The 19,743-nt window shown below is 38.9% G+C and overlaps 1 protein-coding gene across 1 annotated transcript; it reads right to left on the bottom strand.

Moving 5' to 3' along the window:
* Nucleotides 1-1,155: 1,155 nt before the first annotated feature.
* On the bottom strand, nt 1,156-17,655 carry LOC135310423 (interleukin-5 receptor subunit alpha-like). The gene is made up of 10 exons (XM_064437770.1): nt 17,553-17,655; nt 17,085-17,239; nt 16,803-16,950; nt 16,119-16,227; nt 15,846-16,033; nt 13,904-14,040; nt 9,669-9,813; nt 5,587-5,674; nt 3,929-4,019; nt 1,156-1,630 (listed from the first exon to the last, which is right to left on the bottom strand). Exons 1-10 carry the CDS (start codon nt 17,653-17,655, stop codon nt 1,508-1,510), a joined length of 1,287 nt encoding a protein of 428 aa, XP_064293840.1. The 3' UTR covers nt 1,156-1,507.
* Nucleotides 17,656-19,743: the final 2,088 nt, after the last annotated feature.

Here is a 19,743-nt window from a genome sequence, read left to right as displayed (position 1 = left end):
GATTCACTACTTGATAGCTACTATTCATCTTCTCCGTGAGGATTTGAGTAGGCATCAGGCTGACAGATACTGGGGGAAGAGCACTGATGTTCAAAGGCAAGACCACCCTTACTTTCGGCAGAAAATACAATGCAACAGGAAAGGTAACACTACCTAGTAAAGTTGATTGTTTTTTCCTGAGGTCATGAACTTGATCTGTTGTAAACAAAGTCAATGATAGCCTGTTTGTTTTCAAGGATTTCCAGCTTGGGCTTTTGAGATGTAACTAGCCATTCTTAACAGCAAAGGAGAAAGAATGCAGTAGTCTTCTCCACTGTGGTGAGGGAGACATTTTATGAAAAAAAAAACCACATTCAGGTGAAGAAAAACTCTGGACAGAAGTGTATCTTATAAACCGAATGTTTCCAAAAAGTGTAAACAATAGTTCTATATTGTCCCATACAATAATACACAAGATGTTATTTCAAGTGTAATCAACTATTTCCTTCAACCAGGATTATTTTGAACATGGAGAAATTTTACCAGAGATGAAAGCAAGAATTTTTTATGTAGCTTCCAAGCCTACCAGAAAATCAGGTCCATCATTTATTTGTATCTCCCACCTACAAAAAAAGTCCACAGAAACATCTTACTTGCAAAATCAAGGCCCTATATTCCTTCTCTTGTAGTCAAATAAATACTGTTGCATCTAAGAGTGAAAATAATCTGCCCTAGTTGTGTACCTCAAAACAAACTGTCATGGCTCACCACCTCATGGAAATGGAAAGAAAGTTTTCTTTAAAAGGACCGGGAAAAATAAATAGCAATAGTTGGTCAGTTCTGAACTTTAACTTCTCTGAGTTATACTTATTTAAACAAACACAATACAGTGTAAACCTTTGTTTTCTTTGCCTTGTCTGAAGATTTTTCCTTCTACTAACTGCAAAGGAATAAGTCCATCACATGAAAAGACCTTATGTCTTCACACATGACTCTTCTTTCTGGTTGATGTCTGCTTACACAATGCGGTGCCTCAGAAAGTCATGGGTTTTTGGAGCTTTAGAGAACCCTTGTGAGATTCTGTTGCTGTTTCCAGAAACATTCATTGTTTCCACCATTTCTCATCACCAATCAGATGTTGAATACCTAGGATGAGATTTGTGTGAACAGCCAGTCTTCAAAGGCATTAATCTATCAGACAGTGTTTGGAAGCTATTGCAGCATTATGAAACACACTGTCTAATTCAGTTTTAACCCAAGTGGACCTCAGTGTTAGATCATATTGTCTGAGGTGCTGCAGTTTTACTGGGCTGAAGATCAGTAGTAGTTAGAAACAAACTTCAAGGTACTCCTTTGCCTTTGTGATCCGAAGCTCATTATAAGCATTTCGCAATATCAGAGCTCAAAATACTTCAAGTTATTGGGCTGAGACAAACTCCAGTATCAGTTGTTCTTAGATCTGTCAAAATATTGTCCACCTCACAAAAAGGTAACTCTTGCATGCAGATAAAAAAAAACCATATTGTCTCTACAGGTCTTCTAATCCAGATTCCTTCAAACATTTCTGTTGTTGAGCGTTCTCATCTCCATTCTCTTCTGGTATTCCCATAGTAACTTCTGAGTGCACCTCCATTTGCATTGTTATTTGTTTCTGTTGGATAAAAATTACATTATATACAACATCTGCATTCAGTGGTATTACAAATTCTCAATATTGTTACAAGTGTGATGCTTATTTGGTATATTTGGGATTAGTACAGATTACTTACTTGTCATATAACTGGAATACAGAGATCATATGAGTCACTTTCTCAGCCTGAAACTTGCTCACAGGTAAATTTGCTTAGTTGCTCTGAGCCCTAGTTTTGTTGCTTATGACCCTCCGGGATGATATGACTATATACCTAAGGTTTATGTCAAAGTCACAGTCCAGTTTTCAGGGGTTATACTTATTTGTTGGATAAAACAGATTATCTCAGCATCGTTCTCCACAGCCTTCTTAGCTCTTACAGTATGTCCAAAGCCAATGTCTTTGCAATGTCAGCAATATTTGGGATACTGATATGTTTTATACAATTTATCTTTCCTAGAATTGTCATCAACAGTCACCTCAGCCACCTGTTGCAATCATCCAGGCAGTAATTCCACAGTTATACTGACTTTTTCCTGTCAAAGGTATATTCAGTGTTTGTAATAGTTCTGCATCTGTTGGTGGTACTGTGTATATTTTTGGTGATCATTGCTGTGATCTTTTTATTTATATATTGAATACTAAGACCCTTAAATAGCAGTGTATGTCGTTCTAGTGTGGAGGGAGATACAGAATATAAGTTTGATGGTGATAATTTTATCTTTACGTTCTGCCAGTCCATATGTGATGGCCACAAGGTGTATTATCAGTTAATTTGCACAACTTTACTGGGGAAAAGGGTGCCCAAGGATTTTTACACAGAAAAGGTGATAAACGTGGCTCCTTTTGGATCAAATTTGGTCAAATAATTTTGGCCAGAAATGTCATAGAAATTACTTTGAATCTTGAGAATAAGAGGCATGTCTTCAGTCCAGTTCTGGAGCTCTTCAGCTTTTCTTTTCTGAGAAGATAACTGTAAAGAAGCAGAGGAGCGCAGACTGCTCTGGAGATCCAGCCCAAGGCTTGTGGGTGGAATGAACTCCAGGTGCAAGTTCAAAACACTTCAGTCTTGTCATTTGTCATATGGTTATATAACACATGCTATATGCAGTTTTTCCATACATTTGTCTTAGAGAATTCAAATCCTGATTCGTGAATTGAGATGGCCCATTGTTTCTGTCAAAGCTTGCAATCATGTAGGTATATTTATACAAAAAACCGAACATAATATTGCAAGGCATACGGTTTTCCCCTGGGAGAGAAGATGGCACACATTGGCAATTGTTAGTTACGTTGCTGAATGCGCTACTAGAAGACATTACTATATTGCGTTTTAAGCACAATAATAAAGTAGGACAGAGTAAAATTAGCAGAAATCCTGCAGAGGCTCTGAACAAACGTTTGAGTACATAGGACAGAGAAAATCCTCATTCCAGTTTTCTATTCTAATGATGTTTCCCCCCCCAAAAAGCATAGTTTGGCACACCTGCACTTTCTCATGATGTGTTGCAGGAGAACCAGGTAAAAGGCAATCTTACCATGCCACCTAGAGCACAGTTCACTGTGTAGCTTCACTGGAGTTATAGGGATCTAGACCACTGCCTGACTAACACTTTTTTTCTCTAACTCACATAATGGCAGGCAGTGATAAGAAGCATTGAATGTGCTAACCAAGGAGCATCATTAACGATAGGCACATAAATATTGCAAATATTTATTTCCCGTTTTGCCCAGTTGACTAAAGACTTGTAACTTGCCATGAGATAACCTAGCATCTGAACTTACAGCACATCAGCTCTTCCAAAGGAAACACCTCTGCATATGGGTTTGTCCCACAGCAGATGCACAGTAGGGGTGGGTTATGTTGTGCGCATTCTGGAGCCTCCTCTTATTTGCTGTAAGAATGTGCATTTGCTACAACATAGCCATTGACATGCAGATATCCACAAAAAATTGCCCTTTCATAACTTTCCCCCATGCTTATACATGTAGTATCCCCTAACTGACTATTCTGCAGGGAGCCAGGGTGATCACTCCTTAAAATGTTGGCCCATGGGTATGCCGAAACACTTTGAGGCATACTTGAGATAATAGTCCCCTGAGGATTTCCTCTATCCTGCCTCTGAGATCATTGTCCTACAACCTCCACAAGTTTTCTGTTCTCTTCTGGCTTCACTACTAACACTGTGCATACCTTTTTCCCAGTTTTTCTTAAAAATGACCTTTGTCTCTAAAGGTAGTGTTGTACCATTCCGATCACAAGTAATACCGTACACATCAATGTAGTGACGAGATAGAAAAAAGACAGACAAGCTGTACCTGGTGGTGAGTCTCATCTGCAGCCAACCAAGTTCTGATGTTTTCTGAAGGATGTGGAACAGGCATGGTTATAACTTCCAGGCATCTATACCTACAGGAAAGTGACACAGACACATGGCTCTCAAATGTCTTCAGGAACAGATCAGTCAATAATGCTTTGTAATAGATATGCCAATTAGACAGACTTCTACCATTTCTAAAGCCATTCTACCCTTTTTTGTTTCACTGCAGACATTTTTCTCAACATTTTTCCCAACATTTTTCCCAGCTCTTCTTCAGCCTGACTGGTTTTTAGCCTGCTAGATTTGAGACCTGCGTAGATATGCACAAACATATGATTTCCAAGCAAAGCAAGAGCTTGTGGCATCTTACTATGTCTATAGCTTAAAAATTACTCCTACATTTTTCTTTTCATATTAAAGGTATCACTATAAAGTGCAATAATTGAAGAAAGAAATGTCAGATGACAGGGAGCAAACATAGCATCAGAAACATCTTTAACACTGCTAAGGACTTGCAGAATTTGGGTTTGAAAGTGAGCTGTGTCTGCACAGACTCATTAAAACATTTCATTTTATTATGAAGGATTATCTGTTGGTTTTGAGGACCTCTGTAAATTTTCCACTGAAAATATCTACCAGCTGAATTGCTCCCCTGAGGCCAGAGTCACTCCTCATTATTTCAACAGAATACTCTTTTATGTTTAGATGCAGATGGCTTTCAATTACATGTTTTGTTTGCCCCAGGGGAAACTTTTTATTTTCTATTTTTCTATTAGCTTTCATATCTATAGTTCCTTGAGCCTTTATTTACTGAAAGAAGATAGAGCACATGATTAGTGCTTTTATCTTAATCGGGAATAATATTTAGTCATTAATTAAATAATGAATTTACTTTTAACAGATGTTCCACTTACATACTGCACCCTCCAAATATTAAGGCATCTTGGCTAACCATTCTATCCTGAACAAGTTTATTTTTCTGTTCAAGAAAGCCTTCTCTGCCATGTCAATAGGAAAGTTTGTAACCAGCCAGAAAAGCAGTGGCATGGAGGCAGCTGGCTGCATTAATTGGTTGGTGTAGGACCCACCGAATAGTGCTGTGCTAATATTACAGCAAAGCAAATTCCTGCCATCAGCCTGACTTTCCTTTTTTTATTTATTTCTTGTAAACCGTCCAGCTTAGAGTAAAAGGCTGCTCTCAGTAATGGATTATGAAATGAAACTGGGCAATGTGGCAAATGCAGTTCATCTTTGGCATGACTAATGTTGGTGGACCTAAATGCAGAACCTGCAAAAGTATGGGGCAAAGTCACACTGAGGGTAGAGAGGCAGCAGGCAGAGTAAGGTGAAAAATTGTAATTTGTAGTGGCAGAAAGACATGTGAGAGCAGGGTGTGAGACTGGAGCTCCAAGGACTGTGATGGGAGCTGTGAGTTGACAGTGATAAGGCTCGGTATCTCTACACTAGGTCTTAAGACCTAGCCACCTAGCACTCCTTTGTTAGAACAATAGTTGGAAATGCACAATTAACTGCTTTTTGTAAACACAATTTATGTGAGATCTGTGTTTGACTTTAATCTGTTTTATGGTTTGTTTACTGTAGCCCTGACCTCTCTTCCACCAGGATTTCATGCTGCCTTCCAGAAATGTACATTACCTTCTACATGCACATATCAGCAAACCTCCAAGGAAAATCAGGAGACAAAACAACACAAGGTTTAGCAGCATGACGTCCACTGTTTTTTCTTAAAAAGAAGAGGGAAAGGTAATGTTAATAATGTGGGAAGAGGTAGTTCATAAATGAATGAATTATATATTGACTCACAAATACTGCACTATTCCTGAACTGCCACAGATTTAAAGAAACATATCCTGGAGCTTTTTTAAGGGAAACAGGGTCTTCTGACTTCAGCACTGTTCCTTTCTCCTCTGAACTCTCAGCCTTGCTGCTGCCTTAATTCAACACTCTCCCTGGCTTCCTCTGCTCCAGTAGACTCCATCCCCTCCTTTCCCTGGATTTCTGCTCTCACATGATGGGCATGGCCTGTCCTGCCACTGGATACTTCCATCCAGCCTTGATTCCTCTGGATATCAAAACCTCTGTCCATCTCCTGTTGACACTCCTGCTGCTGCCCCAGCTGTTTCTAGGTTCCTGAAGTTGCCACCTCCCGTCTCCATGCACCATGAACTCCCTGCCACTGCCGCCTCACCCCTTCACAGCTGTAACTGGTTTAAGGTAAAATGAAAATAAAAGCTTTTTGTCAAGCAAAATATTCACTTTGGCTCAAGAAGCAACATTTGCTTTTCATTACATTTAGCTTTTGTAAGCCTGCTAGGCATAGTCCTAAAGAAATGCCAGCAATACATATTTATATTGTTCAACAAATGCTACTGCTCTGTACCTTGCAATCCTTCCTCCAAAATACCTCGAATAGCAAAAAGCAATGTTTTCAGTTGACTCAAAGTTGTATTTTTGGCAAATTTTATTTTTTTAATACCTAGCTTTAAAACCAGAACTAGTTTGGGCTCCTTTGAACTAAGTACTTTGAAGAAAAACAGGCAGGAACAGCTCTTAAAATGTTAATAGTCCGAGGCCAGTTTTGCACAATGGTTTTAGGATCAATCTAGATCAAATTCAAAGAACAAAAGAATTGTACAAAAGTTCCTAGTTTAAACCCATCTGTAGTTTAAACCAAGGACATTAGGAATTTCCACAAATTTGATATGAAACCACAAAAAAACTCACAAACCTCTGGGCAGAACTGTGAATAAGAGCAATATTTATGTACTACTAAAATACAGAACTATTCTTTATTCACTTTAAGATGAGAAGGGAGATTTTCCTTTCTGGTCTTTTGAGATGAAGGCTTGGAAAATACATCCTGAACAATCTCTGGACTGTGTAGTAGGGACTGTTTTGTTTGAGGTAAATGTTCTGCATTGTTCTGCTAACCCCACATCACGTACACACCTGAGAGGAGAGGAAGCAGTGGTCTTTACGCCAGCCAAACCACAAAGAGGTTTGGTTCTCTTTCTTCTTACCTACCTCGTGCATTTTGGACAGCAGGAAGAAAAAGAAGCATATATATTCTTCTAGGTAGACCATTTTATGGTGGTTTTTTTTTAGATGCAAATGCTTAAACTTAGTCACAGATAACAGTACTTTAAAACCAAAACAAGTGGCTTGGTTTGCAAAAATGCAGAACACCTCTGAATTACTATTAACTTCAAAGTGATCTATGAATGCTCAGCAGTTCTAAAAATTAGACCAATTATTTCATGTTTCTATATATGAATAAAGCTGATCAAACATTTATTTTTTTAGCAGAAAGTTTCTGTACTAAACAGCTCAGTTCAGTTTAAATTGCAGGGTTTTTTCAAGGACATATGCAAATTCTAGTGGAAAATGAGTGTGTTTCCCATGAGAAAATTAACAAATTCTTTTCATGTCAAAGGAACATTTCAGAACAAATATTTTAGTTATGTTTTGAATTATGTTATTTCATTTTGATGTTTCAGTTTTTTTAAATGGAGGCTGAAAACCTCTTAAAAATTAATTCTTAAAGAAATGTTGCACATTTCCTAGATGAAACATTGGAATGTCATGTAGAAGCAAACAAAAAGCAGGTCGTTGCACACTCTGTCAAGGCTTTCAGCAGAAAAATGGACGCATTCCAAAACAAAAATACCAAATGGACGCTTTTCCTTTCAGGTTACTTCACAGAAAGATTCAATTTTTTCAATCCACTGTGCCTGTGAAATTAAGTACATGACTTTCATGGAGTTACCATGAAAGATACCACTAATGCCAGGGACTTTTTTCAGTGTAGGCAGTATTAAAATGCGCTTCATGATGACCACTTATACATGTTCCCGATTAGAAGCAGACAAAAAAAATTTAAACAGAATACAAAGCAAAATGGACAGAAAACTTTCTCTAGACATCAAAGGAGAAATTTAAAGAGGTTTGCCTGATCATGTGACCCCTCGATGTGATATACTTATAGACTCATTTTATAAAAGCCACCGATCCTCTCTGAGTATGGGAAGGAAGAAGGGAAATCGCCGCATCACATGAACTTGTTCAGTATGCTCCAGGGGTAAATCAACATGCTGTACTGAACATATGCGGATATTACAGCTTATGTGCAATGGCAGTCTTTCCAGCTTAAACTTTTCTGAAGTGGAGGGAACATGCTGTGATTGTTCAGCCTCAACAACAGCTGTAGCTGAAGCTGGGAAAGCAGCGGTGTTGAAAACACTTGAAGGAGAGTTGCAGCTGCTGAGAGCAAAATTTGGTAGGCTGGAACCAGCATGGGTGACTATTCAACTTCATTTCCTCCTTCTGGTGAGAGGTTGGCAGGGACAGAGTAAATCCACAATCCCCCACCAGGAGAAACCCTTCTAACTTCTCCTCCCTCCACTGTCTACACATCAGATGTGTCCGGCCTGACGCCAGGCAGACCTCTCTGCTGGTCGTGCTATGGTCCTAAGCATTCTCTGTCTTCAGTGAGAAGACAGAAGCATCTCCAAAGGACAATTCTAGTCTCTGATGGCCTGAAACGTGTTCTCTCCTTCACCACAATGAGCGTGTGGAGCACCTAGGTTTCTCTCTCCAAGAATTTCACAAGTTAAATGCTTTTGAAATTAAAATAATTAATATGGGGCAAAAAAGGTGGCAGCAGAGAGGTGCCAGCAGACCAGGGTGTGGTGAGGCATTTGATAGAGTAGGCAGGCAACATCCTATAAATGCTATAACTGAATTTACACTCAATTCATTGCAAAAAATAATAATGTCTGGCCTTGTATTTCCTGTGCCTTCAGATAAATATGTACTTGAAGCTCAATAGATCAAAAAGACATATTCCAAAACACACAGTCTGTTGCATGAAATAAAGATAATCATCTTGGGTTTTCTTACTACCAATAGTATTGTACTTTTTTTTTTGTTTTTTTTTTTTTTTTTTGCATATCAGTGTACAGAGACTAGGCTATGCACCAGTATTTCTCCATAAATATAGCATCACTCCATTATACTACTTCTGCTATACCTAACTTGACATCAGGAAGCTGCTGCATGTGGAGGCATTTTCATCATGGAAAGCAGAAGTTTCCCTTGTTAGCATGCAAATGTTAAAATGTAGTCATAGGAGGTGAAGGAAAAGTATTACAAGGCTCTTTTTTAATTCGTGCTGAAGATAGTTTTGGGGCCAGAACACATATATCTAAATGAGAGCTAAACCATTTTCTACCTCCATCAGATAAGAAATTATTCCCCTGATGTAGTAAAGAAATGTTAGACTTAGTCCTTAGGGACTATGTGATTTGATTAATGTTACTACTTCTGTGGGTTTCTCGGCTTACTAAGTCCAGTTGAAAGCACTTGTAGAGACGCTTGGGCTGTCCATTGCAGGGCTGTCCGGGCGATGTTGTGAGCTTCTCGGCTGCTGACCATTATTGTTTTCTAAAGGCTGCCAAGAGTCAGGTGTAATTTGCCTCAGGAGAACAGCCCTGTGCTAGACTGCCTTAGGACCAAGGAAGTACAACTCATTAGACCAAGGACTGCTTTTTCCTACAGCACCTAGAGCTGTGTGAGCCTGGTGCATGCCATAGACCTCTAGGTACTGTTAGGGTATGATAATACAGCAAGGAGAAGAACAGATGCAATAATGAAGTCAATATGTTGAATGATAATAACATATATAATGATAAGTGTTATGAATATACATGATAACTTACCATCATGAATAAACACTGGTTCACTCCATTCACTCCAAATCTTGTTTGTTATGCATTTCTCTTTCTTTACCCTCACTTGTGCTGCACATTCTTTTGCTGGCTTATGAAACGGGTACTCATATTTCTCTTGAGTGACATTTACAATCTATCAAGATAGGTTTAGGGGGTTATTTGAGGTGATTTCACATTGCAGTTCAAACCGATATAAATCTAGGGATGTTAAATACTATTATTTACACCTCAAACCTAGTAGGAAGAGATTTTCAGAACCAGTGTTTATGTCCAGACACAGTCTGACTCCTACCTGCCATGTGTTAAAACTCAGGACTGAAAATGAATGAGAGCTGATAAGATGGAAGCAGGCATCACCTATAGTAGGACAGTAAGAATTTGAAACACCAATTCCCCCTTCATTTTTATAACACATCAAGTGTAGGATGAATACAGTAAGTATGAAACTGCAAGTCTCAAGGTTTTGGTGTGGGCAGTGTGCTATACTTGGTTGTCTGGTAGAATAAAAGCTTGTATTTTTCAGCTGACTGGTGGTGAGGGATGCCCACTATTTTAGTGACTAATCTGAAATATCTTTAATTGTGCCTATAAAAGAAAGCACGTCGTTTCTAAAGATCAAGCCCACAAAAGGAGTGTCAGAGTTCAGAACAGAGGGATCTCTAAATCATTCATCACTTTTGCAAAATGAAGCCAACTGCTGTAAATAAACATTACTAAGAAGCCAGGAGATGAAACTCCCTGCTTATAAAAATTAACAATAATCTTAGGAAGTTGCAAAGACGAAGTAGAAAGTATGCATCTCAGACACAGAGGGGTCCAGCATCTTTGCACCTTCGGTTTTAGGAAAGCATGATGAGGTAGTACTATAAGTCCCCCTTTAAGAAAATGTGATCTCCTGCTCTCTTCATACTGGCAGGTGCGGTGTGGATTTGGCCCTGTGTACAATGCCATTTCTTCCTCTTCCTTCACACTCTTTAAGATCTTTCCAGATCTGATGCCAAAAATAGGTCCCAAATTTCACATGCTAGGTTTTTCAAAAGTAAGCAAAAATGTGGGAAAGTTCTTGAGCTTTCAAATGCAAACTGCAAGTGACTAAGAGGGTTAAGCGCTAACAAAATGCTGTGCCTGAACATTTCCTCCTAAGGAGCCAATAATAAGCTTATGTCATCATAGGAAATTACGAAAATGCAGGACTGAAAGACTTCTTGTAAAATTACTTTTTGGTAGTCATGATGTGTGGCAACTTTCAGTCACATCTACCCAGAGCACTCTTGGAGCACATTTGCCTAATCTGTTGTTGATAACTCTATACAGAGCCAGCCCCAAGCAGAAACCTGTTCCCCTGCCAGACTTTCCTTAGAATTAGGACACTTTTTTCAACTTTTAGCCTATGTTTTCCTTGCTTTGAATTTAGCCAGTCACTTTTTATCCTACTCACATGTTGGCATGGGTAAGTGTAATCTCTGTGCTCTTTTATTTATCCGAAGATTGTTAACACAAGTTACACTGCTTTACTCTGGACTATGTCCCTCAGTCTTCCACTCCTAGAGCACGTTTTCAAAGCTTATACTAATTTTGATAAGTCTCACTGATGTTCTCTGAACTTTTTTTCATCATATTTATATTTTGTGGTGGTGCCCAAAGCACAGTTTGAAACTTAAGGTGAAATTCAGTAGCTAGAAGGTCAAATTAGTCACAGCCTCCACCTTACATGAGACATGCCTGTCATATATACTTGAATAACATTTGACCTTTGTGTAATAAGACGGAATGATTGACTCAGTTTGTGGTTCAGTGCAATCCACAGGCCTTTTTTTCTTCTGCATTGCTGCCCGCATGTTAATTCCTTATTTTGCATTTTCACATTTGAACCGTACTTTCTGATCATAGCGTTTTCCTTATTACTGAATTTTGGCTTGCTGATTTCAGACTTAACCAACATTTCAAATTCGAATCTTATTTCCCATAGTACATGCCCACCCTTCCCATCACCTGCAGACTCAACTCCCTATTTTCAAGCTTTATAAATCTCTAACAGAGCATTATTATTTGTGCCGTAAGTTTTCACCAAGTAATCTCTTCAGGTATTCAGAATAAATATAGATTTGTATACTTGAATCACTATACTCTTACCTGTTCTTCAACAGATATCTACAAGCCTGCTTAGGGACACCCTAATACCTCAATTCATTAAGTCTCTGTGACAGCAGTTAAGACCTTGCTTTGACTAGAAAACAGAATCTCAGGCTTCCTCCATTATTCTCCCTCCTGTGTCTCCTGTAGTACTGCTGCAGTTTTCTTCTTTAACTTTGCACACACACTGCTCTCCTTTTTTTTCACTCATTGGCTAGGTAACTACCATTTTTGTCATTACTGATTTTGATACTGATTGTCCAAAAATCTATCTTAAAGACCCTTCGTTTATCTCCTGCCTTTATATGTCTATTTTTGTTGTTATTGCAGCGGCCTCTCTCCAGCTTTCCCAACCCATCTGTGGAAAAAAAAACAAAACCACATGATGTTCCACTGCTGTATTCACTTCCATGCCCAAATAATTTTTCTTTGCTTTCCTCTCCTATGTTTATATCCTGCAGATGTGTACAAAGCCGAGGAGCAGCTAAGAAGAAAAATAAAATAGATTTATTCCATTTAAGTAAGGATGCTGGATGATTTTATGTATTTGACCTTTCCTTCCAGAGGGTAGAAGGTGTTAGGAAGCTGGAAACAGGAGCTGCAGTGGCCACATGAACACTGTGCATTGCAGGATCCCCCTGCTCACCTTAGGCACATCCTAGCCCTGCGGTGAGAATGGACCCCTTACTCCCAGCCCTTCCACTTCCACCTCCCTTGCTCTGAGTCTTGAAACAGGAAGGAAATCTGCGTGCGTGGGCAGGAAGGGATCAGAAGGGCCCCAGCATGTGTCTGAACAGGATACCAAGGATCCAGCATGAACCTCCTTCGCTCCCTCTGCTCACAGCATTTGGTGATTTGTGAATGGACAGGAGCAAACCCTCAGATGTCTCCGGCAGAGGGTTTGAAGTATTAGACTTGGGAATGGTTAAGGGGATGATAACTATTTGCAGAGGTGGCTAGAAGGAGGCTGTCTGTCTTTCTTCTGGAAAAACCCAGAGGACTGGGAAGCTTTAGCATGTCCATGTACCAACCTGAGCTCCTTTTCCATGAGCTGCAAGGAGGGAATGTGGAAAGATCCAGCCCTGCTCTGGAAGCTGCCTAGCAGTACTAAGACTGCATCTGAATTAATAAACCCTGCTGTAATTTATGAAGGTAACATTATGTGATCAGTAATGTGTCTACCTCATTGCACTTCTCCTTTCTACTGTGTCTAACAAAGAGTGGGCGCATATGAATTTAGTCATACGTTCTTCCAGGCTTTAACTCTCTCTTAAAAGTTTGCAGCCAGCACAGATAAAGCTTTCCTTGTTATAGTCCTGTGTGCTGACTGAGGTGTGTGCTAGCTAAGTTTAAGGTTCTTAAAGAAAAACGCAGCTTCAAAGACAGCTTGAATGAAAACACCAAAGATTCAGAAGATTCACTTTCTACTACGCATCTGAATTTCATACCTGTTTTATTCTGAATTAAGCGCTTGGCTTTCTACTCTTTGGGAGTTAAAAAAGAGAATCTGCATGAACACCTTTCAGCTCTTATTTCCAGGTCATTTAAAAATGCCACCTGGTAATGACAGGTGGCATTTAGTCACCGTACGGCATAACCTAAACTATAACACTGTTCTCTTTCCTACTGGTAAGACTGAGAGAAGCTGCTGATACACCATGAAAGATTTTAAAATATATATAATGTATGCAAACAACAGAGGTTATTCTTTTAGTTGTGTGTAGAAATAACAACAATAACATGTAATACTTTTTTTCTTAAAAATATTACCAAAGTAGCTGCTAAACTTTTCATCAATACTCCTTTTTCTATGACAACAATCCATGTGATGCTAATGTACAATTAAAATTCAAGATGAAAACAAAAACCCAATCAGTCCACCTCACTGCAAGCACGACTCTGAAAGACTTAATGAAATGTGTTGATTTTCCATTTCTGACCAAACAGACAAGAGAAGTTGGATTCTTTGTGAAAGACTATGGAATTTCTTTAAAGTCGGTTTGAGTTTTAATTCTGTTACATTCAAGGGATGCCTAGGCTTTACGGAAGTTATGCTATACAGATGAGGTTCATTACCAAAAACTGATTACCTTACGATCTGTTATTTTCACTTGATACAAAAAACACTTGCTTTTTGCAGAACCAATAGTAGGCGGGGGTTTCCAGTGAATTTTAATACTTCTGTTTTCAAGGGAAACTGAGACGTTAATCGGCGGGTTCAGTTTCTCTGAAAAAAGAGCACAGAGAGACCTTCTGTACCTCACACTCTTTCTCATATTTATTCTGATGTAAAACAAACACAGTTCATTAGTCACTAAAATACACAGTTGGCTATTTTGGAGTGTATCACACCCAAAGAGGGCATTCAATGACTGACACATTTTCTTTAAAAAGTATTGCTCACTAAGCGGCATCCATTTCCTCAAAATAAAGAGAGGGAGCCTAGGGTTTTTTCACTTATCTCTCCAGTGAAGGTAGCAAGGGTGGGCAGGAGGAGCAGACCCTTTGAGTTCACCCTTCAGAGTCCGGGTGGGTGTTGAGGAGACCTCAGAGCTGCTACAGGCTCCCTGCTGTTGCTGAGCCAGCTGTCACTGGTGTGCACCCTGCTGATGGCTAAAGATGGCAAAGACGGAAGGGAGGAAGGTCAGGGAGGAAATGCTGGCAGTCTTACCTGTGCAAAGAGGAGGTGGCAGCTGTTTTGAGCAGGAGGGAGGAGATCAAGTGGATGAAGAGAGAAGCAGGAAAGAGGCAGCCTGCTCCCTCCTACTTATCCCCAGCTTGCTTCTGCCCACCCCAGCCCTGTGCTCCCCAGGGAGGCCCTGGGTGGGAAGGTTGCCCCAGGAGTAGCAGAGGGGTGGGAGAAGGCATGAAACCACCAAGGTGGGTCTGGACAAGCCCTCGACAGGCTGTCAGGCAGATTAGAGTAGTTTGGGTATCACCTCTGAACATTACGGGAAATCTTTTCTTGCTGTGTGAAGCATTTGATCCTAAGACTATGTACTATGTACTGTGTGCTATGTACATATGTACTATGGCAGCTCTCTGCTCTGGAGTTTGTGGGTGGGATCAGACCCAGGCAGCCAGTCTGGAAGTGAGCATCTTCCCAGTCAACTATGACAACACCTAATGCAGTCTTCCTGCAGATTAGTTTCACCCTCTTTTTTTTTTTTTTTTTAATCTTTTGAGGAAAATCTGATTTCATCAAAAATGTTTAAGTTTGCTAAACAGACCATCTTGCTTATAGCTGCCTCTGACTGAAGTGTAAGTCTTTGGGTAAAGCCAATAATTCTAATGTATTAGAACAGAATAAATGAGATCTAACTCAGAATAAATTTTGATAGTTTTGAATTACTTTTTTCTATCCTTTGAGTTATGACTGATTCCTGTGTTACAGGTCTAGAGTATGATCAACATGTTCAGAATTTTAAAGATATTTGAATCTGAGGTCTGTGCTAAAACTCAGATTAATTTCTTACTTATAAGATTAATTCAAACTTCCCAGAAAAGTAAGGAAAAACAATTTTATATGATCATTCAAAACTGTCAATAAATAAAAATAACTGTCAGAGTATTTTAACTGAAAAATGGCATAACAAATAAATAGAAATGTTACTAATGTTTGAAAACATTTGTATTCTTAAATTCAGTTATGAATGAGACTTGTATCACTTCATATCCCTTTTTTATCATATTTTCTTCACCACTAAAAAAGAAAAATATAGGAAACAGAAAAACTGGAGAAAAGAAGGGTATAATGCTTTTCAAATTGCATTTTCTCACATAGCCTATCAATTTTTTAAAATGCCAGTTATAGATAAACAATGACTTTACATCACAGAAAAAAAGAAAAACCTTTGAGCAATAATCCATTTTGTTTAATTTTTGTGTAAAATTCCCAGAGATGAATACATAAAATTTAGAATTCATCTTCTGACTTTGTCACACTTCCCTCTTTCCTTTCTTTGTTTTCCAAATCAATGAAATAACCAACAAATTAAATTTTCATAATAGGTAATAATAGACAATACTTACCTATTGCCTGAGGTGTAAAAGCTTTGTAATAAGACAGTCGTCTTGAATTATTTTTCAGATCTCTTACAGTTATGTTTAAATTGAATTTTCGCGATGGTTGGAAATATATCTCTTTCATATGGCATCCAATATTTTTCTTCCTTGTATTTTTTATATATTGCTGGCATTCAAAATCTTTTCCTACGTGTCTGTGAGAAGGAATTATGAGTCTTGTAAATCAAGGACTTAGATACAAAAACATGGTTTCATAATTATTTTGCACAAGATCCTTACCTGTATGAAACAAAGATCTGGATATCTTCAGGAGCTTCTGCTTTAATATGCCAGGTGCAGTTGAAAAAAGAAATGTTATATATGATGCATGAAAGATTCTGAATATATACTGCAATAAAGAAAGGGGAAAAAAGAAAGTGTGATGTTTATTTTACATGGATGTTCTAATAACAACACGATAGTTGTCTTTACAAACCCATTATGTAGCCTTATTTCTAGAAGCGTGAGTAAGCAGTAGGTGAGAACAAACGGGTCTTTCAGCTTTTTGGAAAATGACAACAGAGAGGCACATCTGCTACTACCACCAAAAGCCTTACCAACCGCTTAAAGAAAAAAAGTGTCTGGAGTAGTAGTTGAAAAGCTCGGCTCTTTTAAGATATCCTGAAACCAGGTGATACAGAAGGCAATCTTCAAGAGACATGAGTTGGTAGGGAAAATGGAGAGAGTGGTTGGGTTGTTCTGACACCTTGCTCAGCAGAGCTGGCGCTTTCTGAATCTGAACATGTCTAATAAAGGAAATAATTCTGCAATATTCCAAGGTGTGATGTGTCGTCTTCTTAAAAAATACGAACCAAAAGAGTAGCATAAGATAATAATGAGCTTTCAGAAATGGCAAGTCTCTAAGTAAGATAGTACATTATTATGAACGCTTGGATGTCTTAACAACATGAGGAAATAGCTGACCTGGAGGTGCTTTGTAAGTAAATTCCGTCCAGCCACCCTCCTTAATTACATCTTCTGTTTCTTTTGCAAGAAGTTGTGTTTTAACTTTAGCGTTAAAACCAGAATGTAACCCAAGACGTATTATCTTTTCCTTCCCCTGCAGTCTTTCCTAAGAGGAGGAAGAAGGAATTGAATGAAGGTAGATGGTACTAAGTATTGAAATTGAAATTTTGCAAATTCATCTAGTGAATAAAGTAATACATGATTTCACTTCAAACTAGGTGTAACCAGTGAACAACTTACTTCCCTTTCATGAGTGGTATTGAAGAATTTATAACTCAAAATATACTTCACAGTGTAGTTCTCAATTTCTTCTTGTGTCAGGTTATTGTTCCAGGACAGAATAACTCTTGACTCATGCTTGGTAATCTGCAGAACATTATGTAGACCAAAAGCACCTGCAATTACAATGAAATTACATAGAGGAAGAGAGGGCCCACCACATAAAGGGTTTGGCTCTCAGTAAGGCTTGCATACCCAGTAGCTCCCCTAGGAGCACTATTCTTACCAGGAGTAGGTGGTTGCTGAGCTCTGTTGAATATGACTGACTTTAGCAGTGAGATTCATGTTTACCTATCTGAAGCTCCCAAAATATTAGGTGATTCACTTTTACCTGTCTTGGACGCCTCTCCTAGCACAATTCTCTATTTCTCTCAATGGGCTGTAGAAAGTGCTTTGACAACAAGAACTGTTGCTTAATATTTTACTTACCCATTACATCTGGTTGTCCACTTGCCAGGCTAGTGGAAAATAGTGTCTTACGCTGGAAAAAACTTAATATCAGCATGACAGGAATGACTGTAACACGTGCCATAGCAATCGCTTTGGGCCACCAGTCTGCAGAAACTGAGACTATAGTTCCAAGTTTCGTTGAAAAAGCACTTAGAACACGACGTTTTCGTTTTGCATCTGTGAAATAATATGATACAGTCACTTAACCACTTAAGTAATGTCTGAAGCATAAGAAGTAAATATGAAATGACATATGTTTAATGGGTTTTGTTGATAGGTGCCTTCTGTTCCCAGGGTGTTTGTATTTAAGCGCACTCTTTAACTGGGTACCAGGGCCAAAGACGACAGATGCGCTGTGCTGAGCTGATTTTGAATGGCTGTTCTGCTAGATTGCAAGGCAAGACCACAGAAATGACACTACTGATACTGAAAGAAGACAGTTTGGGTAGGAGCCACCTGACATAACTTTGGCTAGGTACAAAACCAGCAGCTGGAATTGTGTGTTACCTAACCTTAAGTGGTAGCAGAGCAACTGTCACTTCTAGGTTCTGAATCGTTTTACCTGGTTTAGGTATCTGCTTTAAGAGCATATGAACTGTAACTGTCTGAGGAGAGATAAATCTTGCCATTTGCAAAAGTGACTATCAGCAAGAGTATATCAAGTATTTGCTATATATAGGATACAGTGAGAAAACAGGCTCTGTGCTGGTCAAAGTTGGGTTTAGAAAAACATAATTGCTTTTTGATGGCTTTAATGTAAAACAACCTCTAAGACCTTATCAGTTCTCCACAGAATTAATACACCTCTGTGTCTGGGGTCTCTCACTCACGAACTAACTTATTTATTTTGACTCTGACCGTTTTCAATACTAAATCCTCATACACACTCTATGTGTGTTACCCAGGGATCAGCAAAAGGACCCATGAAGCCATATCAAAATGTTCACAATACATTGACTAAGAAGAGGATTGGTCACGTAGAGGAAAATGTGTGAATGTTGATCACATTCAAAAACTCTACAGTGAGGTTACCTGGAAAAAAAATACGCGTACACTTTCATTTATAATGCTATTTTGGTATAAAGTAATGAACAAGAGGTCTTTTAATGAATGCTGTCATTGTTTATAAAGTGCTATGAAAAATTATAACAAAATGCTTTAAGGCAGAGATTCCTGCACCTGGTTCATTCTGGTACTGATCTCAGCTGTAGCAGCAGCAGCAGCTGTAGTATGCGTGCCACACCATGCACATGGCTAACAAAAAAAGTGAGTAAATTCTGCTTGGTGTGTCCGGGAAAGAAGTAAATTCTAATTGCCTGAAGGGGGAAGGGGTGAGCTGTTCTTACCCTCACTTCTCATTAATGATGCCCCTGGAATGGTAGGGTGTGAAGCAAAAATTAGGGAAAACATAAAATGAAACCAAGGAGCTTTCAAGGGTTTGCAATTCAACATGCAGTGGCTGTAAAGGGCTCATCCATTCCCATGAAATGGTGCAATCAAAAGTAGTCCTAGGAACATGTATATTTACATTTGGAGAAAGGGAAAAAATGAGGATGGATAACACTAAGCAAATTAAAATATTTGTGGCTGTTAGTAACATGACTACTTTTGTGGAAAACACAAGTCAAAAGGGAACCTGAAACAGGAAAAGGAACAAAATAAATCTTAGAGTTGTAACAACTTTTGGTGCTAGAAACAAAAATAAAAATAATCTGTGAGGTAACAAAAATGCATTCAGTTGGAGAAAGGAAACAGAGAGACAGAGTAGGAAGATTTTTAAAGTCTGAATAAACGTGTAGATGTGGCACTTCAGGGCATGGTTTAGGAGACACGGTAGTGCTGGGCTGACAGTTGGACTTGATGATCCCAGAGGTCTTTTCCAACCTTAATGATTCTATGATTCTATGAAACTTACAAAAAGAACAACCAGCTTGAGTCAAAGAAAGGCATTTCAGGAGAGATCATTGCTGTTTCCTAGAGCTGACTTTTTCCTAGGAGTACCTTCTGTACAGCACTGAGAGGCACTCCCCCACTCAGAGTGCAATGAACTCCTGCACCTTGCTCCCACAGGTGCTGTGATGGCAGGCAGTGTCAGCAGGCTGAGAATAGGACTAGACAAATTAATGGAAAACAGGTCTATGAAAAGCTACTAAAAAGTGTTATAGATAGA

Source organism: Phalacrocorax carbo, chromosome 1, assembly GCF_963921805.1.
Source record: "Phalacrocorax carbo chromosome 1, bPhaCar2.1, whole genome shotgun sequence".
Classification (NCBI taxonomy): Eukaryota; Metazoa; Chordata; class Aves; order Suliformes; family Phalacrocoracidae; genus Phalacrocorax; species Phalacrocorax carbo.
This window is presented reverse-complemented; position numbering and strand designations above follow the sequence as displayed.

Coding starts and splice junctions, on each gene's coding strand:
- LOC135310423 (XM_064437770.1), bottom strand. CDS start 17,655: ATGGCACGTGTTACAGTCATTCCTGTCATGCTGATATTAAGTTTTTTC. Junction 16,951..17,084: donor ATACCACTCATGAAAGGGAA/GTAAGTTGTTCA, acceptor TCCTCCTCTTAG/GAAAGACTGCAGGGGAAGGA. Junction 16,228..16,802: donor TACTTACAAAGCACCTCCAG/GTCAGCTATTTC, acceptor TCTTTATTGCAG/TATATATTCAGAATCTTTCA.